Source organism: Haemorhous mexicanus, chromosome 20, assembly GCF_027477595.1.
Source record: "Haemorhous mexicanus isolate bHaeMex1 chromosome 20, bHaeMex1.pri, whole genome shotgun sequence".
Taxonomy (NCBI): Eukaryota; Metazoa; Chordata; class Aves; order Passeriformes; family Fringillidae; genus Haemorhous; species Haemorhous mexicanus.
Genome location: NC_082360.1, coordinates 8,575,658 through 8,599,480, shown reverse-complemented (window position 1 = coordinate 8,599,480; position 23,823 = coordinate 8,575,658). Strand labels below are relative to the sequence as shown.

Here is a 23,823-nt window from a genome sequence, read left to right as displayed (position 1 = left end):
TACAGAATATTAATCTTATTAATCTTTAACAGGAAAACATTGGTGTATTCTTCTTTTTTCTTTTTTTTTAATATTTATTTGGATTTAATAAAAAGAAATTTTCACAGGGGTTCATAATCCATGAATTCCATATTAATAGGAAATTATGCTAAAATTAATTTCTCACCAAAAATTAAGAAAAAATTAGGAAAAAGCCCTCACATATTAAGGCATTGCTGTTTGTTTGGTCAGGACCTGCATCTGGTGAAGTGTCCTTGGGTTTTTCTATCAGGGGATAGACTGGTCCATAATGAGGGATATCCTGTTGCTCTCAAGATCTTAGTGAATTGAATTTCTAACAAGACATTCAGGACATTCATACTCTTGGGCATAGTGAGCATGAAAACCATCGCATCTAATTATTCCAGACTGCTTTTACTGATTTATTTTTATCTTCATTATAATTTTCAGCTTTTAGATAGAATCTCTGGATCCCTCCAGAATCATCAAACCTTTCAGGTTTACGTTCTGGGAACATTTTTTCTTGAAGTAATCTGAAAAAAATAAGAAAGGTGATACCAAAAGGGATGTACTGAATATGTCAGCTGATGAAGCAAGGCATATTTCTCGTGTTAAACATATTTTTCTTTCCTTGCAGTGTTCGTTTTTGCCTAAATTCTCCATTCATATAGAGACAAAATATGAGGACAACAAAGGAAGCAATGACAGTGTGAGTATGGCACCTTGTGCAAAAGTTGATTTAATCCTCTTTGTTAACCACAGACTGTCTGGGGCCTGGAGGTCTCTCAGTTTGGGAAAAAGGCCCCGTCAGACTTGTGCCTTTGCCCCTCCTTGGGTGTCCTGCTCTTGAGCAGCTGCAGAGGAGTTACCTCTGAAGTACCAGGAGATGAAATAACTATGTACACACCTTCCTTTCTGCCTCTTCTATTCTCTTTGTGCCCTCTCTGAACACAGCACAATTTACATATGTGAATTTAGTTGTGAGGAACATTTATGGAAAGTAAAGAAAAGATGACTGGGGGTTTTTTGGTGTGCTTGTATTCCACTTTCTGTGTTTCACGTTATTATCTCTGAATTCCAAGGAGGTGTCAGGAAGAACAAACAGGAAACTCAACAATGGTCAGAGATGAGAGAGCTCAGTAAGCAGCTTGGGGAACAATGGCTGTGCACTTAGGTGATGCTTTTGGCAGTCACTTACCCAAAGTTAAAAATGTTCAGAGTTAAAGCTTGGAGATGAGAAGGACAATTAACTATGTAAAATCCTCTGTAGAGGAAGGGTGGGAATGAGCAGCCAGCAGCTGCTGATCAGAGAGGCTCAGGAGCAGAAGGCAGGAGGTCAGTCAGACTTTACTGTGCAGAGAGCAAAGCAGAGTCTGCTTTTACCTTGTAAAAAAATAAGAATAACTTTCACTAAAGCTCAGCATGTAAAGATTGAACCCTTGGGTTCATACACAAATATGTTTCTTCCTGTTTCATTTTGGTATGCATTGGTTGCAGACTTATGAGAAGAGGTTTCTTGTAGGCATGCAAGAAAGTTTAAATGTCTGGAAATTCGATCTGTAAAACAGAGACCCAGTGATGGGGTGTTTGAACTCATTCTTGAAAAGGAAAAAGGGAGGCAAGCAGATTTTAAGGGGTCTGAGCAGAGCCTTCCAGTGTTTTGGGGTGTCCCTCCAGCAGCCTTGGTAAGAGGAAGGTGTTCTGTTCTCCAGGTGGGAGGTACATTTCCCTCAGCCCCCTGGGGCTGCCTGTTCATGAGGCTGACAGCTGTTGCACTGCTTATGGCAGAATAATTACATGTACAAGAACAAGGTGGAATTTGGAATAATGCTTTTGGCATGCAGACACTTTCCCACTGGGAACATGACAGGGATCATCTATTAACCACCAGATACCAACCACTCACAGTCGCTGCCTCTCTAAGCCAGATCAGTGTGAGTTAAAATGAAGTGTATTACATTACCAGCTAGATGAACATTGTGTAATTTATGCACTTTTTAATGTTCACTTCTGCTTTTTTGGCAGCACTGTAATTCAGAGCAAGCCCACACCTTTGGTTTTGGGAGGGCACAGACTAATTTTCTGGTGCATTACAATGTCAGCAGTGAGCAGACATGGGCTGCTGTCTGACAGAGGAAGAACTGAAGCTATTTAAGCAGAGTGAATTCTTTCAGTGTGTCAGCTTGTGGCTAAAATACTGTGAATCAAGCCCTGAACAGTATCCAGCCAGGGAATTCAGATGAAAGTGGCACAGAGGTGGGATACTCCAGTGATGTAAATCAAAGAAACTCTATTCTGCTTGAATCCAGCTCTTCCAATGTCATTTTTACCAGACTGCCAGTGGGGTAATATCATATTACCATTCTATTGCAGCACCTGAGTCACAGACTAAGCCAGTGTTTGCCTAGATTAAGAGATTTCACTGACCCCTGCTTGAACTGAGGAGGAGAAAGAGCAGCTGAATTAGAGGGTAGCACTCCAGCCCTAATTTCCCTGATTTTGTAATTCTGAGAGCTGTGCTGTTCCCTGGTGGGAACACAGCAAACCAATGGAAGATCTACATTTCTGTGCTTCCATGGCCTTTATCTGGGACCACAGACACGACTGTACAGCACTGAAATGCTGGAAGATTCCTAAATATGGAGAGGCTTCTGTTAATCCAAACACCTTGGAACCAAGAGCAGGAGTCAACCTCACTTCCATTGCTCAATGGGCAGGCTTAAACCTCCCTTAAGAACGTGCAAAGTGCATTTCTCCTTTGTGTCAGACAAGTTTAGATTAAATGTCACTGTTTGTCTGGGTAGAAAACAACAGGAAGCATAGCACCCATTCCTATAGATTTCCATAGATACACTGTATTTTCCTTCATTGCAACTATCAGCCTTGTCTGATAAAGAAATAATGAATCCAAAAAAAAACTTTGGTAAATTTTGCAGTTGTAATGCAAAATAGACTCAATGAATATTAATGTTACAGTAATGAGGGCAATAATACAAATCTGGTTTTAACTCAGCTATTTCTCAATGTATTTTTTTTAGATCATAGAGATTTTTTAAATCTTTGCACTCTGATCTATTCTTCATTTCCATACTGTCTGATAAAGTAGATATTGATTGTGAACAGCAATACTTAGACATAAGGATACTAAAACTAATTCCACTGATCCATGGAAGAAAGCAATTTAAATGGACTTGGGTTCCTGTCATTTGGTAGGCTGGGATGTTATTAGAATTATTTCATTTAACATGTTGTGTTGTCTGGTATAATTCTACCTAATTATTGCAATATATCTTGATGCAAAGTTCCTACTGATTTTTCTTCCCATTTGGCATGACAGAGGATAGTAATAACACTAGTGAAAGATATCTGCTCTGGAATCTGATTTTTCGATGTCTTAGAATACATTTTAAGCTATTTTAAATGTGTTAAAGCATTCTTGTTCCAATCTGTTAGAGTTTGCAGTTGATTTGCACAAATATAAATACTGACAGAAAGAACAATGGACAATAAATGTCTTTATTTAGGAAACCTTGTGTAGTAGTGCAGAACCATAAATCCACTGAGCTGTGATTTCAGTGCTCAGAGCAGCTGATTTTAATGTATCCCATGTAGTTGTTCCATGGCAACTCTATTCTTAGAAAAACAGAGCCAGTGTTGGATGAGCATGTGAGTACATCAAATATTGTCCCTGCTACCTTGTGGCTTTACAGCTTCATTAACACTGTCAGAAACTGGACCAGTGAGTCAGGCCAGTCACTATTTCCTCTTGCAGATCTTCTAAATTAAAAGTCAACTTCTTAAAGAGAAATTTTATTTTGATTTGACTTTTATTTTACATTACGAAATGGAATTTTTAAAAATTTGAATGTTTTGTGAGATGGAAATGACATGGGTGGTGGCATCTGTAGAATTCCTGAAAATATTGCTTCCCTTTGTACCCTGAGCTGCTCCATTGGCAGTGCTGGGCAGGGGGAAGAGCAGGTGCCTGCAGCCAAGAGCCTCAGTGGGCCCAGAGCAGTGTGAAAGGGCACAGTAATCACACCCTTCCCCCAAAGCAAAGTTTGCACTTTGGGAATTTGAATATAGACAGATAAAGTCTGTATTCTGCATATTTAAAACATAAGGGACATCCTTACAGAGAGAATTCTTACAGATATCTACTGAATGAAATGGTAGAAATCCAGGCCAGGAGGGTGGGAGTTACTGCTTGTGTGTCAATAAACAGGGTGTGTGCTTTCCACGAGAACACTTCCTTAAGCTCTTTTTTTATTTGGACAGGTATTTTCTTTCAACAATCCATTGACTGCTCAGTATTTGAGTCACAAAGGACTAATTCAGTGGAACTGTCATCTCCCTCTCACTTCTCTCCCATCTCTTTCTCTTACTGTTTCAGTGTGCACTACAGACACAGGGGTTGGTTTTTTCCTCTTCGTGGGGAATGCACCAACCGTGCCTTGCAATCAGCTGTGTTGATTACAGGCCACACCATATGGCTGCAGTGGCTGCTGCAATCAGTGCCCAGCCATGTCACACATGGCAGAGCCACACTGTCCCTGCCTGTCACCCTCTGCTCCTGGGGAACATGTCTGCAAGGCAGCTGAAGGGACAGCAAAGGCAGACTGGGGACAGACACTGCTCAAGCAAATCACTGAACCACAGAGACATTCAATTTTCCTATTTGTTGCACAAGGATCATTATGTTTGACTGATTTCTGTTGATTTGTTTTGTTTTGTTTTTTAGTCACAGAATTAATTGCTGCTGATATTTGGGCAGTGATTTTTTGCCATCTGATGGCGTCTGGGGAAAGCAAAAAAAAGTACAGCTTGTCAAATAATTCAAAGGTTGTCAATAATGAAAATTCACTGTATGTAAAATTTCCTGTGCCTTGCTCTTCGTAGCATAACATTTTTCTCTGGAAAACTCAGTGTGTGGATCTTGATTATGAAACTAAAGTAAAATAAATTTTAGATATGGCAGCTAACAAGAAAATCCATTTCTAGTTTGGTTGAGTTTAGGGTGGTTTTTTCCTCTATTTTTGTCTCCTATCTTAGTAATGTGGAACTAGGTTGTAACAAACTTGAATATAGCACATGGAAATTAAATGTAAATTCACTATTTAAGGCAACTGCCATGAAACACTGATTTCAGCTGAAAAGGATTCTGCTGTGCCCTGGTTTAACCTGCACCACAGGATCTCATTCTGGAAACTGTCAAAAGGATTGCTGGGCATCACTCAAAATATGGCAAAGTCAAAGCAAGGGACACTTTTAGGGTGATTTTATTTGCACCTGGACTTTTCTTGTATGATGGTACTGAGTATCCCATAATTTGCAATGCAAAAATCATGATTTTATGATGCTTTTCCCCTAATCTAAGAAGTCTGAAAAGATAAAGGCAAACAAGTGGAAAGGTTGGTCTGAAATTCCTCCTGAGGGAAGAGCTCTCTTTGTTGAAGTGCAGATCCCATGTCCCAAGCACATATGGCTATCACAGAACATATGACAAGGCCCACACTGACAGAGTGTGAACAAGTGAGATGGTTGTGCCTCTACTTTTTCAGTTTCCTAAATGAACCACTAAAGTTAGTCAGTAAATCTGGCACCTGAACTTAAAAAAGTAATCCCAGTAAATATTATAGATTGTCTACTGAGGTCTTGGAAGCACAGCTACTTTGACATAATTACATAAAAATCCAGTTCTCTGTCCAGAAAGCACAAATCTTAATGAGATATTTTATAAGAGATGGAATAATAGGGGAGTCATGACCCAGAGATCAAAAGGAGCAGGGAGCAAGGCTGCAGATAAATATATAACTGCCTCTCCCATTCTGTGGCACACAGGGATATTCCCAGCCAGTTCAGGGAGCCAAATTTTTTTCTTCTCAAAGACAGCTTCAATCTTTTTCCATAGAAAAATTGCTCCCAATTATGCATGTCCATATAAGTAGTTTTATCCCATGAACAGGTTTGAAATTGGTCAATTCCTGTAATCTCTGCCCAAATAAATCTCCAAAGGGAATTAGGGAATTTGGAAGTAGCTGAGGTTGGAGCATGACTTCTTGAAAAGTTACACACTGAATAAACTCCATGGGTCAAGGTCTGAGTTCTGAGGAGTTTTCCTTCAGAAAAGTGAGAGCTTCAGTGGAGCAGGTGACACAACCTGCTCAAGGTGTGCAGCAACACCCTGAGGAGCAGCCAGTGGTTCTGCCCATGGCAATCTGCAGAGATGAGAATTTCAAGGTAGAGAGTATATCTTGTGCATTTTTCTAGTGCAAGAAAAGAATTATTTTTGCAGTTCTCACCACAATTACAGCCCTGCCATAAATTAGCTGTCTCTACAACCTTCTGACCCCAAACTCCTTGTGTTTAGGCTGGGAAAAAATGCATTTTGTAGTACTGACAGAGCCAAACACCTTTCCAGCTGGTAATCCCTTGGATGGTTCCTTTGCTCTTGAAGATGGAAAACAAACATCACAAGAGAGAATCATGCATTATGAAACAAAGCCAAGCCAGAGGCACAGATGTGACTCTTGGAGTCCTGGTGGTGCAGATGAGTGAGGAGTTTGCCAGTGTGGATGGAATAAATGCATTCAGCAGAAATTGGCTTTATGCTGTTTATACCCAATCCAGGTCAGCTGTGGAGATTGGCCACAAAGTTATATTTTAGATTAACTACATCTGAATAAAATCAAAGCCAGCAACTTAGCCTAAACATAGAAAAAAATAAATTTAAAAAAATGCTTGTAGAAAAGAGGATATTACATTTCCCACCATATCCTAACCTGATTTTCTGTTCTGACTGTGGCTACCAGGAGAAGGGAAGTTGCTAGCAAAGCGTGTGCCAGAACATGTCCCCATAGGGCAGGAAGGAAACAAAGGAATGAAATTTGAGTTCACCAGTACATACATTTCTGCAATATCCTGTGTGAGCTGTTATTCTTGAGGTTCTGGAATCACCTGCCTGGGGGGGTTTTGTGTACTTTTCTTTTGGTTTCTGGTTGGTTGTTGGTTAGGTTTGAAGTTGGTTGGTTGGTTGGTTGGTTGGTTGGTTGGTTGGTTGGTTGGGTGGCTAGGGGGGGATGGTTAGTGGTTTTGGTTTTGGGGAGGTTTTTTGGGTGTTTGTTTGTATGTTGGGGGTTTTTTGTTGTTTGGGTTTTTTTTTTTTTGGGGGGGGGGGGGGTGTTTCGGTCTGGTTTTTATTTTTTGGTTTTCTTTTGATTTTCACCAGAAGAGACCATTGACAGTCATAAAGAAGACCCAGTTGAAACCTTTCTCCCACTTTCTGTCATTCTGTGGGTGATGTAGTCTAAATCATGCTGAGTTTTCATTCCTCTTAGGAAAGGGAAGTATATAAATGTTTGTTATAAAAAAGCTGTCACGTTACTCCCCCCAAAATAAAACCAAAACCCACGGCAAAAAGGCCACTTCAGTCTGAATGTTGCTCTTTGTTTTCCATGTGGTTGTGTATTTTAATCTCAATTAATTACTTGGCTTCTAAATGTAAAGCCTGCCCAGTTCTTTCCAATATAATATTTAATATTCTGTCTTCTACATCATCTTCTAAAGGATACAGATTGTTCTCACCATTCAGTTTCTGCACATTTGCAAATACAGTTGCACAGATTGGGAGCCTTATGCTTCTTTTTGTGGCCTTTAATCTTTTCCTTTAAAACTTTTAAGTTTCTTTAGTGTCTTTGATCCCAGCCACAATAAACCCATCCTCCCTACAGGGTTTCAGGCAAGCCAAGATTCTGTGGCTAAGAGAGGCAATAAGAGAATTAGAGCTAAGAAAGAAATCAGTCTTGTTCTCTAATGACTTCTTATTTTCAGCTGCTGATAGAATGAGAAGATTAAATCTCTAGCTGCAAATCTTGTGAGGACAATCTGAGAAAGGGAGAAGCATAAATGATTAGACAACAAGTTCTGCTGGCAAAGGGAAGTAAGAATGTCATTCAGCAAACTTCTGGAATAAAGGAAATGGTCACAGACAGCCTCGGCAGCAAATAAGGCATCGTTGAAATGGTTGAAAAATTCCTCCTGGTTTTGACAGATTGGCAAAGGCATCTGTCATCCCCACTTCCATCATAGCATTTTAAAGAGAGGAAAGGAATTTAGAACTATTTTCATATGAGGTGAAATATGTGGATCAAGTCTGGGACAGAGCAGGGCACATTTCTTTGGATAAGATACTGGGTAATAATCTCCATTTAGGCCATTGGAAATGGGCAGAGATTTGCATGTGCTTGAATTTATGGGGCTTGTGCCTAAGCCATGGACAGATTCAAAGCCTCAGCTGACCTGCTAATGTCCATTTAAGTGCCATTCCCATTATTTTAGAGAGATTATGGTGAAATGCATCTTATTCCAGAGAGAGTTCAACTGATTTCATCAGGGGCTGCTCTGTATTTCTGAATTTGTTTAGGAAAAAAGCAAGTGAGGAAGCTTATAAAAGGTGGCCTATATTATATATATAAACACAGAAGAGATTTACATCAATGTACCCATTTCAGAGAAGGAGCACTACAGGACAAGGGCTTCCCTCCAAAGTTCCACTTTGTTCAAATAATTAACAGAATTTTTTTGCAAAACAACAATTGGAGAAGGATAATAATACAAATAAACCAGGTTGGAATTTCTCAGTTCTTCAGCAGTTTCAGATGTGTGAACATGTTACATCCAGTTCAGTGAGCATTCAGTGCTGCCTGTTTTATTCACTACCAAGATAAGTTAAAATTGTAGAGTCAAACTTCAGCTTTTCCTGTATTTGAAAGACAATTTCCTGAGCAATTTTCTTCCTACCAGCTGGTTCCTGTATTCCCTGGAGTCCATTGCTCTTTTTGAATGCTTTAAATGGGCAGCCCCAATGCTTTCAGAAATAATGAAGTAGCATTTCTGTTACTAAAGAGTTGCTGGCATTTTGTATTTTTTACTGTTCCTCTAGAATTTAATTAAAACAAGAGAGCATTCAGTGCATTTATTTAAAAAAAAAAAAAAATTTGCTTCCTGGAAATATCAGCTATAGAACATTGTGCCCTGAAGGAAAAAGCACATTGTGAGCTTATTACTGATCCTGACAGTGGATGCACAACTGCCCTGAGTTTCATGGCACTAATTCATGGTAGCCTTTTAGCTCAGTGCTGTTTCCAAGTCTCAGAATCATGAGGAAAATGTATTGCAGACACAGTGTAAGTCACATGGGTCACTGAGATGCCTAAATAATTAAATTATGGACACAGGCACAGAAGGATACTGTGCTGCAGCTGCAAATGACCTGGATTTTCAAAATATCTCCCTTGCTCACCTTGCACAGAACAGGAGGCTTGCTGTTCCAAACAAGGTCTAAAGGATTGAAATGTGTGTGCATGGATGGCTTGGGGAAGCTTGTAGCTTCCACTGAGGCAGTTCAACCACAATTTTGATTTTCAGTGTAACAACACCTCAGACTGACTGTTCCCAGCAAACACCTGCACATTGCTGTAGTCCTTAGAGGCAGAAAACCCCCTGAGACCAGAGAGTTGGGTTTTTTACACAATGACAGACTCTAGTGCAAAGACTGGAGAATACAGTAAAAACAATCCAAATTGCTGACCTTACTGGTTTTAAGCAAAGTCTCCATTCCAAAAAAATCCAAGTAAGAGCAGCAGTGGGAGCAGAAAGTGCTGAACACGATGTGAGCAGTAGGGTGGAGAATGTGTTCCTGCAAAACCTCGAGTATTTTACACAAAGCTGTTCAGGCACAAGCCTAAAATACATTCTGTTGCACAAGTCATTGAAACTGCTTGTAACAGTTATTCCAGGTGGATTTTGTGAGGGTGTTGTTCTGTAACAGCCTTGAATTTCTTTAACTCTTGCAGATTTTTGACAAAGAAGCTAAAGATCTGGAGCGAGAAGTCTGCTTTATTGATATTGCCAGCGATGAGATCCCCGAGCGCTATTACAAGGAATCAGAGGTAAGAGGCAGCTTGGCTGTGAACTGGTGAGGAAGGGAAGGGAAGAGGCTTTAGAAGAGCCTGCATAGAAATCAAAACCATTTTATTTTTGTATAAAATCTTGCTGGTCAGTATTATCTCAAGAGCCTTTGGTCAGAGGGGAAGCAGCCAGCAGCCTGTCTAGATTGCCCAGCACTTTCTTCTGCAGATGATTCTTTGAAACGCTTCCCTACCCTTGTCAGAACACACCCCATTCCAGACCTTTGATATTCAGCTGAATGAGTCCAAACTAGAAAAGGCCTTTCCTTTGCTTTATGAAGCTCAGAGAAGAGTTTGCAGATCTGAGCACTTTTAAACACCCCTGCTGTCCTTACTTGCATCCCACCCTGATCAGTGAGTCCTGCAAAGTGTCCAAGCCCAGCAAAGGACAGATGTGCTGCAGTGACAAGGGGCTGATGCACAATTGCTTGAAGGGAACAATGTCACAAGACCAAGAGGGACTGGAGCACACTGCAGACTGCAGCAGATCTGCCAAAAAGCATCAATGGCAGCAGGCAGAGTCACTCAGAAAATTCCCTCGGAAATTGCTCCCATGTATATTTGATGGAGCACATCTCTGAAGAGCATGCTGCTTCTAGGTCAATGCAATTCACTGCTTGAAATCAGCAGCCACCATGCAAATGAAGATGAGGTCCCAATGTTTTAATCTCAGAGTTGATAAATGATGGTTCACAACAAGCAGCTAGAGAGGAATGATCAGATCTATGCTCGCATTTAATTTTGGAGATATGATTTGCCTCTAGAGCCAAGTCTATATTCATAGCTGGCAGTGAGTATGGCAGCTGTTTAACTATCTAAAACGAGACTACATAATCATTTTTAGGATAGAAGTGAGGACTTGCCAAGGAATATATTTCTATACTATAGGAGACATGATTTTCAGACTAAAAATATCGAGTACTTTTTATCTTCCATTTATATAGATCCTATTTTGAATATTATGTACGGGTCATAAACCAAAACTGAGCTTACAGTAGAATGAAAAGTAATTTTATTACTTTCTTTAGATAATGAAACCTATCTGTTTAGTACCAAAAATTATATAACACCTCATGAAACAGCTTATTGGTCCCATCATCTTATCTGAGCTCCACGGCTTCTGGTTCCATTTAGGAATGAGCTGCTAATGGAACAGGTCAGCATTTGACTGTACTTTAAAGAAATCCTGTGAGATTTTGCATCTCATTCTCTGCACTTCAGAAATTGTAAACACAAAGGTGACAACCAGTTTTGCAACTTTCCTGCTCATTTTTAATAGCCAACTATTAAGCATAATTTCCCTGTGATTAATCTCCTGATACAGAAAAACAGGCTCATCTTAAAGGAGAAAAGCATTTCAGAGTCTTTGTGTTGCTATTTCAAAGACAAATCTAAAAACCAGATTCCAAGTGAAATGGAATTTTATATGGGTTTAAACAACAAAAATAGCCCAGCATCTGTTGTTTTTTTCTGTACTGATGGATGATTTTTCTGTTGACTACCAAATTCTGTTTCAGAATTCATACAGAGCAGTGAGAACACCTTTAGTATTTAACTGTGTACATGCCATAATTGATAGGGAATTAATAATAATTGAAAATAGTGGATCTTTCAAAGTTTACAAACTGTGGGGTTTTATGCTACCAAATGATGAACATGAAGCCAAATTCCTATTTCTGATGAGTCCTCCTTCATAATTTAGAGACTATGAAAAGATTTTTTTATGTTTATAAACCTAATTTCTGTCTGTTTTCAATGAGAACAGTAATTCTATGCAAATGAGAAAGGGTTTGTGTTTCCCAAATAACAGCTTCAGATAAACCCAGTTTGTGTAAGCTTTTGAAAGGTATTTTAGTTGCACTAATAACAACAATTTGGCTGCATTTAAATCATATAATCTGAACTGATAGGAAGTTTAAAGATTAAAAGTGAAGTGCAATCCTCAGGATTTAACAATTAGATCCCACAGGATAAATGTCCTGACTCCCATCCAGAAAGACCAACAAGAACAATTTTAACTTCAGGCATGTCAGTAATCTCTTCATTTCAGTGGCTCTTTCACAGGCTTAAAATAAAGCAAGTTCTTTATCAGGGTCAGCATGTTTGGCAGCTTCTAGAAATGAGCTTTAGTTTTCTTTACACCCTGACGAAAGCTCATTCCTCTTCAATTAAAAATATACTTGAGATTTAACAGCAAATGTCATTATTTAGCTGTAATACTGCATCCTAGAGAGTGGCTTAAATAATTTAAAGCCTTGACACACTACTTTCTCTGCTTGCTCTGTGCTGGGACTTATGAGCCTGATGGTAGAAGGACAAAGTCACTGTGTCCTCCCACCTATGATCTAAAAAGTAGTTTTTCAGTTGTCCTGACATGAATTTTAAAAACAGATTCCATTTTCATTTCCATAATAGTGATTCACACATAAAAAGACAAAATATATAAATAATCCTTGTATGTAAAATATTCCATTTGAGTTGAACAGCTCATTCTCACTGCTGCTGAGAGAGGAAATGTGTTCCACGAAAATGTCCAGGCTGAAGGGAAAATGATTGAATTCAACTTTGTGCATATTTGCTTTTGTCTCCTTCTAAATATTAACTAAAATTGAAAAGTGAAGAATCCAGTTAGCTGGAGGCTTAAGGAGAGCTGTTGCTTCATTGCAGGACACTTCATGGAGCCTCTCCCAGTAACACTGAGGGATCTCTTGAACAGAATCATCCAAGTGATTGGGATGCCCTTAAGGAAGAAGGGCTTGGCAGTGTGCACAGGGGACTGAAATCACCAGGCAGTAGGGAATCAGAAGGCACTTTTGGGAGCTATTACAAACACTTACAGAGCCCAGCTCTATCGTGGGGCTGAGCTGATTTCTGCCTTTGTGGAAAGCTGGAGGAGGTGAAACTGCAGCAATTCAGGTATCCTAAAGCAGGTGACCTCCCTTTAAGTTCATGACCATTGTGAAGTAGCCACATTCTCAAACACTTTTTTACAAGTGTGGGTCTAATCTTTCAAGTTTTGAGAAGCTTATATGTGAGGATCCAAATGGAGAAAGGTTCATTCTAGACCCCAGCTAACAAGTTTGCCTGTTTGTCTGTAAGGAGCCATGTGTTTTCCAAACCTGGATGTACATATTGCATCGGGTACAGAATTTTGTATTTCTGTACAGAGAATGTACCAGCCAGGTAAGAGTAGTTGTACATTTTGTGAAGTCATTTCCTTGTGACTTTAGCATCAATGAATATGTATCACCAGCTATATAGACAGATATATTTGTCTGAAATATAGAAAAGAACAAAGCTGAGCTATGCTGAGGAGTGAGGGCCTCCAGTGAATCATTCATGAAATGAAACATTTACCGTAGCTGGGAGCTACTGAGCAAAATGTTCACTGCAAACATATTCAAGTTCTCAGAATTAACAATGTTTCATTTCCTGTTTATAACAAAGCAACAGAGAGCTGGACAAATGGAATAAACTTTCCAGGCTGCTTCTAAACAGATTCTGTGCAGCTGCTGCAGTTTTCTTCTTCCATTGCTGGCTTTCCTCCTTTAGCACAGCTGCTCTGGGATAGGTCCACCTTAGGCCTGTCCAAGTGCTTTCAGAGTAACAAAACCTCTGCCACTTCACTAAAGGATGGCAGCTGAAATAATCCAGCTGCCTCAGCCCCCCAGTAAGTGTGGGCACCGTGTCAGCACAGGAGTTCAGGGAAGGATATGAAAAAGTATGAACATTTCCTTTTCCTTACTCACTTGATGTGTGAGTTCACATAAAGGCTGGCTGGATTATCATGTTTTAACACCTCAGAACTGTCCCAATATTTACAGTTCTTAAGTATTTAGCTGGATCTTCCATAAAATACCATTTAATGGAATTTTTTTTTTAAAGTCCTTAAAAAAGGACTCTACATAAATGTCTGTGGTAGCATCTCTACATCAACAAATCTTTCCTGAGCACTATGTAAAAAAGCTGAAATCTAAAACCTAGCAACTACAGCTGATGCTGAAATGCCAGATGACAGGTATTAAACCCATGATTGGTTCTGAAATTCAAGATAAAACAAAATGGTCTTCAGCATAAAGAGGGAAAAAATGATTGCACTGCAAAAGCACCATGATATTGCCATTGGAGTCTGAAAAAATTAATCCAGGCGTTAAAGAGAAGGAAGGATCTGTTTCAGGGACATCTGGGTGCTTCCAGGGAGGGGGTAGGATTCATGGCACAAGCAGGGTGCACTTTCACCTCTGGCAGCAGGTTCTGCCTGGGGACCTTTGCCTGTGCTGGAAGGGCCACACAAGCAGCCAGGGGAGACAGAATGGTGACAAGGCTGCTGAGGTGTCCCTTGCAGGCTGCCAGCACACACAAGGAGGTGCTGCCAGCTCCAGGGTGGAGTGGCAGCTCCCAATCAGGCCTGGTACCATGGCAGAGCTGAGGACAAGTGTGCCAGGCAGATTTGGAGGTTTTCTGTAAACAACAAATGTATTTCATTATTTAACTCTGAGTACAAAGGAACAGGTCAGAATTAATTGTGAAAAGGCATTGCAACAACCCAGGGCTGGGGTTGCTTCCTGGAAAGGGCCTTACCACTCCACGTCTGATGCCCGTGACGTCTGTGAGGAAAGTTAAGTAAATAAATGCTAAATGCTAAATAATAGACTCCATCAATAAACACATTGACTCGTGGTCTTAGTAATAAAACCTGGGAGAGTGCTGGGTTTGAATCCATATCCCACATACAGAGGCTTTTATTTCATTGTAATTTTACATTTCATTCTCAACTAAGCCCAGCTCACGGGTTATGATGTTTCTGCTCTGTTGGCAGAAGTGCTATTTTTAAATCACTCTGCACCTGGCAATAATGTATTGCAAATACAGAGTAGGTTTTGCTCCTCTAGCAAAAGGATTTGCCAGATGGGCTTTCCTAATAAATTGTGTCTGATAAAAGGACAAGAAGGTTATTTAAACAAAAAGATTTTAGCTATGCCATTACATTTAAAACAGATTGAGGATTTTGCCAGTAGATAAATCAAGGGGAAAACAGCGAATAGACACAGCATTCTTTGGATGATGCCTTCTCTGGGAAGAAAGGCATGGGTGTCTAAAAGCAAAACAAAGGAACACACAAAATTAATTATCTAAATAATAACATAATAGTGGGGTCAGAGCAAAGTTCAGCTTGCACAGCTTCTAGTTACAGGAAGAAAAGCTTTAAGTACGTGTGCCACGAGTGCTGCTGAGAGAAGCAGTGCTGGGTACCAATATAATTTCTGTTTGCTTTTAATGGAAAATTATCAGCCCTGCTTCATTTTTTTGTTATAGAAGGACCTTGTGTGCCTAATTACAGAAACAATTCCAGGTTGTGAGTCTAAATTTAGCAATTTGAACCCACGAGTAAGGCACATAAAATCATTCTTGTCCAAGTTCTCATTAATTTCAGTAGGCTTTGGATCAGGCATTGAAGAGCAAAAGATGAGCAGTCCTGGTTCCACCAAAGTCCCTCTGGCATGGCCTGCTGCCCATGGCTGTGGCCAATAGCAGAGGCTTAGGAAAGGTGTAAAAATATAGAGGTGAATGTAGAGATTCTTCCCCTAAAGGCTTCCTTGTACAATCCATAGCACAAGCAATCGCTGAGACAGAATTTGTGTGTTTCTAAAACAGCCAAGATGTTGTTAAACATGTAATTTTTTAGCAGCTGGGTTAAAGCCCAAGGGTATTAGCTTTCCTTACAAGAGCTCACCTCTGTCAAACATTTGTGCCCTTTGAGCTGATGGCCCAGACATGGAATTCTCAAGCTGACTTTGCCCAGTGTCACAGTGTGCATCCCCCTGCTTGGCTCTCATGCAGCCTTTGAGTCTCAGCTCCCTGAGTAAGCACTCAGGAAAGTCTTTAACACCTTGATCTTTCATACAGCAGGCTGGAAATCTGTTCCTCTGAGGTCTGGCTTCCATTCATCAGTCTGCACTTTTATAGTATCAAAATGTTAATGTTTCCAGAGAGGCAGGAATTTCCCTAAGAGCTCCTTGATGTGAGTTGCTGAACTGGCTCTTCCCATGGAGCTCTCCAGCCAATTTGTGAGTAATCCTCATGTCCTTCAAGAAAAAGGGACAGAATGAAGGGATGGATGCAGAGGTGCCATCTCTGGGTGCTGTTCAGGGAATTTGCACCTGGGAGTGATATCATGGATCAGTTGCATTGCACTTGGTGGGTGATTTGTGGGCCACCAAGTTCAGAGTGATTCCCACTGTGTGTCCCCTTTTCTGCTGGGTTAAACTCACCAAACCAAACCAGACCAAACCCATAAAACTTGGGAATGAGCAGTGATGCAGGGCAGTTATTCATTATTTCATTTTTAGTTAGAATTCTTGATATTTGATACCGACTCAAATGGATTACATTAAATCCCTTTGGACTGCACTGAAGTTTCTCCATTTTAGTTCTGGTTATCCCTGAAGGATTGTAAAGAACAACACTCAGAATTATTAAAGTGTGTATCTGAAATGGTGAACCAAGGCAATGGCTCCATCACACCAGCACTGTGTGTGTGTGTAAGAAACAGCAGGCCCTGACTTATAGGAAGCTATTCTCCTTTTTAGAGATTCTTATTTCACAGTGGAATATTTTGCAGGCATATTTGAAATCATATTTTCTGTAATGGTTCCTTTTTTGAAGGAACCTCCAACTAGAATGTTATGTGTTTCTGAATATTATGTTTTCTTCCCTTTTTTCTTTTTATTGGTGTTGTTATTATATTGATTGCTACAGGCAATGATCAATTATTAAACAGCTTTTTCAAACAGAAAATGTGTAGATCCATCTGTGGTTGAGCTCTGTTGGGTGAGAAGATTGGCAGCAGCCTGTGACCATGAGCTGTGCTGTACAGGGGGTGTTGCTCTGATAAATGATGATGCTGAACTGTTTTTATGGTGATTTAACATTGAAACCTTATTATACTGGGAGCTCAAAGTCTCCCCTTTGCAAAGCCTGTGTCAGCAATAAAAGCAGTGACTTTCACAGGGAGGAAAGACTATCACCTCATTAGAGCTTTGGAGAGAAGCTTTAGTGGCAGAGCTTCAGTTTGGGATAAAACCAGAAGCCAAGAGATAACTAAACAGTAGGGAACATGAATGCTGGGTGACACATAAACTCACACTGAATGAAGCAAAATGAAGGTCAGAGTAGTTATCAGGGGTTTTTTTGTTGTTTTTTCTCCTGATTGTCATCCATTTAATGCATAATTTAAGCACTATTTAAGTACATGATTAACTACTTTTATAACAAAGGATCTTCACAGACCTCAGCACTGGGGAAAGAGCACAGCTGAGCACTGCTGGTTACTCTTCAGGACAGATTTTAGAAGCTCCACAATGAATTTTCTGAAATGACATAATTTTCAAGTTCTGACAACCATAAATTATTTCTATTTACAAGATATAATTAGCAGGATTGGACATAAAGGGAAATAGAATTATACCAATATGGAAAATAACACTTTCATTGATAAAACTGTATCTTGTACAGATGAATGTAAACTTTAAAAAGATGAATTAATGCCTTTAATGGTTTTATGAAATTATGTTGTAATTTCAGTGTTGTAGTTTCTTTGATTTCCCAGTTTCTGAAAGAGAAACAGAGTTGGGATTACTCAATGTCTGCTCATACCTTAGTTGTAACCAGAGATGGATAAACTGCAGGAGTTTCCTACTTAGCTTAGGATGAACAAGTGCACTTCAAAGTGAAGGTGGCATTCTCAGGGTCAGTGTTGAAGTGTCAAAGCTCCAACTGGACACAATTTCAGGAGACAGGCACAGGTGGAAAGTACAAGCAGTTCACACCAAGGGGCAGTGGAAAAACAGCCTCTGAAGAAGTCACTATTTTTATTTTTTTTTTTCCCTAAGGCCATAAATAACCCTTGGGGTGCACTGCACTGTCATGACTTGCAATAACAGATTTTCATACAGCAGAAAACGTCCTGGATGAAATGATTGTCAATGCATCTCCAAGAATATGCTGCCATTGATTCACTGCCAGGCTTGGATTTTAGGATATCCTAGTGCATTTTAAAAGTCAATTTCCTGCTACTTTTTCATAATGTTTATTAGTATGTTTTGTGTCTTATCACAACTTTTGCTTTAGCAAACTGACAAACACAACTTCCCCTCCTGCATTTCCCTGTATGTTTTCTTTGTTTTGCAGGATCCCAAATACTTCAAGTCACAGAAAACTGGGAGAGGCCAATTGAAAGAAGGCTGGAGAGAGACCCATCAGCCAATTATGTGTTCCTACAAACTTGTGACTGTGAAATTCGAAGTCTGGGGACTTCAAACCAGAGTAGAGCAATTTGTACACAAGGTCAGTGAAACAGGAACTGTTTCTTATCCTTCACATGAGCAGAACTCGAGCACTCACAGGAATGTGGCTGTGGCTGGAGAAGCCTGGGAGCTCAGCCCAGGCTCAGACCTCTCACAAGGTCTCAAAGAGCTGGAGCAGAGCCCAGGACTTCACTCTGGGTACAAATGTGACAAAGCCCAGAGCTGCTCAGGCCTAAGGTTGATGTTGAGAAAAACTCTCAATAACATTTTCAGTGCTGTGACCAATATATGAGCTGAGGTATTTCTGAGTACACAGGGGTCCCATCCACACAGCAGTGAGGTGAAGAATCCCTTAGAAACAGACAGTGGGAAAGTTTTCCAATCTCTCTACTAAAAAATCAATTTATGAATAGCATAACTATGAGGTGATAAATTTTTTCATAGTATTGACTTTCTACATGTTTGAAAAAACTAAGAAAGGAAAAGAAGAGATCCAGAATGTCTAATTGGCCAGAGATTATTGGTATCTCTACACATTCCCAAATTGTCAAAGCCATGATTCAGTGCTGGCAACAGATCCAGTTCCAGTGGGAAGCTGGGCTAGGAGCCCTTCAGGGCCAGAATGACTTTTTAGACACAGAACTGCCAGAGGGTTTCTCCCTTTCAGCCCTGTTGAAAAACACAGAGGAGATGTTTTGTTGCTGCTGAGGCCTTTAACCCTTTCCTTGTTTGCAGGTGGTCAGAGACATCCTCCTGATCGGTCACCGGCAGGCGTTTGCCTGGGTGGATGAGTGGTATGGTGAGTGTCCTCCTGAGCCAGCCCCTGCTGGGGGCTGAGACAAGCCTGGGACAGGTAGCAGCAGGGTCCCTTCTGCTTCCATGGATCATCAGGGCCTAGTGTGACTTGTTCATGGAGGAGGTGGGACCATGTTAAAGACCATCTCCTTCCACCCCCTTCCATGGGCAGGGACATCTTCCACTGTCCCAGGTGATCCAAGCCCCATCCAGCCTGGCCTTGGACACTTCCAGGGATGCTGGATTTAGGCAGCAGGCAGCAGCCAGGGATGCCTTTCCATCTCAGCATGTCAGTGGACCTGCCCCAGTGCCCTCACCTGCCCTGCAGGCAGGACTTGTCTGTATGGAGAACCTTGTCCAGGTTTGAATAAAGCTTCTTCTTAAGGCTGCCTTAACTTGCAGCCATTTCCATCCTGCAGACTCCTAAGGCCTCTGACCCAACACATTTCCAGCTTTTTAGGAAAGTTTTAAGCTATTGATATGGATTGCAACAAAGAAAAGTTGGAGCTTTTCTGAAAAAAGATGTAGATAAGCATAAATCCTATGGGGTCTGATTCAGCAGCAGCTGCATGCAAAAAGTGTTGGAATCCATGAGGCAGCTGTGGGAATATGGACACTTCAGTAGGACAGAGCAATCTGAACATCAAACCAGTAATCACAGTGTCTAAAGTGAGCTCACTGGGTTGGTACCTTCTATATGCATTTCTGTAAGACACATCCATCACCACAGCTACTCTTAAAACAGGCTCTGAGACAGGCCATGGAAATACCATAGGAACTTGACAATATATTTAGAATTTTATTTAGGCCCTCCTAAAGCTTCAGGAAACACCAGTTTGGGCATTTTATGGGTGAGGGACACCTCTCTCACCAGAGCTCAGAGACACTGCATTGCTCAGGAACAGTCACTGCTGCAAACACATCTCAGAGGTGTCACAGCCCTGCACTGGAATTCAGCCACCAACTCAGTGGGCTCATTGTTTGGAAATAGAGAAAAAATTGCTTTTGAAATCACAGTGTTCTTATAAATTTAATACTGCATGAAAATCTTGTGCTGTAATGGTCATAAAAATACTGAAACTGCTAAAAATATCTTTTTCTATTGGGATAGCTGTAAACTCGTGAGAGAATTTTATATCCAGTGAGAGAGTTCTTCAGAGCTATTTTTTTTAATTTTAGATTTGTTTCTTTTTTTACCTGAAATAGAACAATCCATTCTTTTCCCTGTAGCAAGTCAGGGAAACTGGTAACTTTAAATAAAACAGCCTGACTTCATGTAAAAATTGAGCCCATAAATTTGCTCCCAGTCTACCCAAAATATCTATACAGTGAGAGATGGAGAATGTTACTGAGGAGCAAAGTGTCAGCTGCACTTTAGCAGAGTTACTGGTAATGATGACAAATGAACAGCCATGAAGTTAAACATACCAAACAGGTTTAGCTCAAAAACATTTCACTATAGATTTTCCCCTCCTAAGTCTAAAATCTCCCTGCCAAAAATACTCTTTCCACAAATGAAATATTATGATACACAATTATCTTGTGGATTTTTCCTTGTCAGAGTGAGCCTAATATAGTGTATTTTTAAGAGCTTAATTATCAGCCTAAGTACAAAACCTAAAAAATCTGGGCTTAATAAAAAAGATATGATAATCTAGCATCCAAAATATCATTTTTAAGTGTCTATTAACACCTTTTGAAATGAAAGTTTGAGAAAAACCTGGAGATGATGGTAGTCAGATAAACTAGATCAAATAATCAGTGTAATAAACAATGTGTTATGTTAATGACTGGTTGCTGTTACTGACCCTGTAAGTATGAATGTGTTTTGTCATTTAATTGACTAAACTCTATTTAGTTTTATTATTAAGAAATTCTATTTTCTCAGTGTTACCTACTAATAAAGAGCATGTTCTGTGCTTGGCAAAGTGCATCCCAGCATGTTACTGACACAGCTTCTGAGCTTGTTTCTCATTCCAGACAACAGTAAAAGACTGAAAGAGTACGTGTTAGGGGTATTCCATGTTTCCTTTTCAAATTCCTTGATCAAAATTTTAGACTGCATTTGTTTTTACTGATGAATTATGACATCATGCTGCCACTACAGCAGCTGAAGTTGTATCTTGCCTTAAAAGCTGCCTCATAAAATGCAGCAGGAGCCTCACAGCACAGAGCAGGGAGTGGTGTGACACAAGAACTCCCAAATCCCAGTGGCACATCATAAACTGGAGGAAAATGGGAGCCTCAAGAGCAGATCACAGTGCATGACCAAAGGGGCACCCATTTGCAAGCAGACTGTGCTAATAAAATGCTCTTTAAGTGTTTCGAGTCAAAAGTTGATGGCTGTTTTTGTGAGGCTCTGAAGTTCCCAAAGCATCGTAAAGAACAGCCCAAACCCTGACACTGCTCCTGTTCTGACTCCTCTCTGCCCAGGGCATTTATGGAAAGCATGGGAATACTCAGAAGAATCACAGGTCAATTATTGGATTCTTTGTTTTTGCTGGAGTTGTGGTTGATGACAAATCCTGTTAAAGGTGTTAACCCTTGTCTGGTTTTGCACAGCACCTGGCAGGCTGTGCTGGGTGACACCCCCAGTGTCAGTGATCCTGCTGCTGGGATCAGCCTCATTTGTGGGATATTTCTAATTTTCATCATTCATTCAATTGCTTGAGGCTACATAACCATTAACAAAGTCACTATTAATTCACTTACCAGTTTAAGTGTTAGTTTCTGGAATCTAAAGTGGTGTGGGCTCTAACACTGTGATTTTTGCTGGTTATGAGATGTACAATGCAAAGTTAACAAAAACTCTTTTTGCAAGTGCTGGAAAGGTAAGTACATATTTATAATATTTCTGTATCTATCCTTTATTCCAAAGGATCTTCTAAAATCTCTTTAGAAGATCTTGGCCTTTGCCAAGGCCTGCACTTCAGTACTTCGTGCCTCCCTTACATTACACAGATACTCCTAAACAATTTCCACTCCTTCCTGTTCTCTGACTCCCTTTGACTTAACCTTGCACCTTCCTTGGCTGACACAACTACCTTTATGAGGCAATTTTCATAAAGCTAGTTGCTCCTTGCTTTTTAAAAAATCCTTTGTTGGCTTCTGCTGAAAGACTTTGTGTTCCTAGAACCTTCTCCTTAGGAGAAAAAAAAATTAAGTTTGCACTGAATCAATGGAAAATGCCAACAATTTTGAACTTTTTACAGATATGACTATGGATGATGTTCGAGAATACGAGAAAAATATGCATGAAAAAACCAACATTAAAGTTTGCAACCAACATTCATCTACTGTGGATGAAATAGAGAGCCATGCCAAAGCAAGAGTATGTCAATTTTTAAAACGTATTGCCCATCCTCAGCTGATGCATCTGCACAGACCAGAAAAGAGCAACCAAATACTGATCAGTCCGTGGAATTTTGGGGAGGTTTTGCTTCAATAAGAACAGAATCTTTCTCCAAGAAGTGCAATCCTGCCTTTGGTTTGCACTGTAAACCTGCCAGTCATGTAAGGGAGGGTGGGGTCGGGCTCATATACACCTCCCTGGCTTCCAGGAAAACACAATGCTCAAATTTCAGTTGGATACATAAAGAGGAGGTTAAAGAGGATTTTTACTTTCTATTCTTTGAATAGTTAAAAAATGCAGGAGTTTACAGTGGTCTAGTCAAAAAGCCAAGAACATGGGGAGTGGAAAACTTCTATGGGATTCACAAAATTCCTTCTTTCACTAGGAAAAAACTCCAATGAGTTATTCACTCTTTTCAAGGTAACTTTAATGTTACTGTCACTGATGAACTACCAACAAGGTGGGAAGTATTTTCAGAAGTATGTAGCAGTGGTTTGTGGAAAAAGGGCAGGTTTCTGTGTAAGTTCTCTGGTCTGGAGATTTCATAAAGTACTTAATTACCCAATTTGAGCTCCACAAGTAGAGGCCTAAATTTAGAGGTTGATAATCTCTGCAAATAGAGAAGATGCAGCAGCCCCTGCAATGTCATTATTCCTTTATTTCTGCTAATGGTGCTGTGGAACTCAGTGCTGGGTTTAGTCATGAAATCAGTGTGGGGCAAGGCTTGAAGGGCTCCAAGTCTTTCCTTGGCTCTTGCTCAGTGCCAGCTGGCCCCAGCCTGAGGAGATGTTGTCTGCATAGTCCCCAGGCAGGTAATTCTTGTGCTCGTGACACAGCAGCTTCACTGACATCAAGGTTACTCCTTAGCAGAGAATCAGTTCAGGTTGTGGCTCTACACTTCAGGATTTGGTTCTGAATGAAGTCTGCCACCTGTAGTTTCCATGTGGAAAAATTGTCATTGAGGTCAGAACAGAAGTTGTTATTAATGAAAAAAAAGAATGTGAACATGAGTCTTCCTAGCTCAGTGTAAGGACTGTTTCATTTGAGTTTATATCACAGCAGAAGGAAATTAAAGCAAATATAAGCTAAAAAGTAAAAGTCAATTGAAGTGTTTAATGTCTGAATTGAAAATGAACAGTCTTGGAGGCTCCATTCAGTAAGACTTCACTTCAAAGGACAGTGCACTGAGAAACCTTCCTGTCCCCTTCATTTGTCCAAGACAGCTTTTGGTTCACCTCATACAGAATTTCTCAATCAAAATCCCTGGGATTTCAGTGGGATTTGGGACACTTTAAGTGCAGAAATGCTCACCCACTGTTACAGGGTGTGAAATGAAATGTAAACCAGCAAAACAGGTTCAAACCTCTCTCCAACATGAGTAGGTACAGTTCCCCTGGGACCA

General features: G+C 40.3%; 1 protein-coding gene across 1 annotated transcript in view; it reads left to right on the top strand.

Annotated features, from left to right (window-relative positions):
- The window catches only part of PITPNC1 (phosphatidylinositol transfer protein cytoplasmic 1), a 77,261-nt gene that overhangs the window by 51,891 nt on the left and 1,547 nt on the right, over positions 1 to 23,823 (top strand). The window contains exons 5-9 of the mRNA XM_059864149.1: positions 638 to 709; positions 9,855 to 9,950; positions 18,159 to 18,314; positions 19,010 to 19,073; positions 22,282 to 22,400. Coding sequence (XP_059720132.1) covers positions 638 to 709; positions 9,855 to 9,950; positions 18,159 to 18,314; positions 19,010 to 19,073; positions 22,282 to 22,400 — 507 coding nt within the window. The remainder of the gene's footprint in view (positions 1 to 637; positions 710 to 9,854; positions 9,951 to 18,158; positions 18,315 to 19,009; positions 19,074 to 22,281; positions 22,401 to 23,823) is intronic.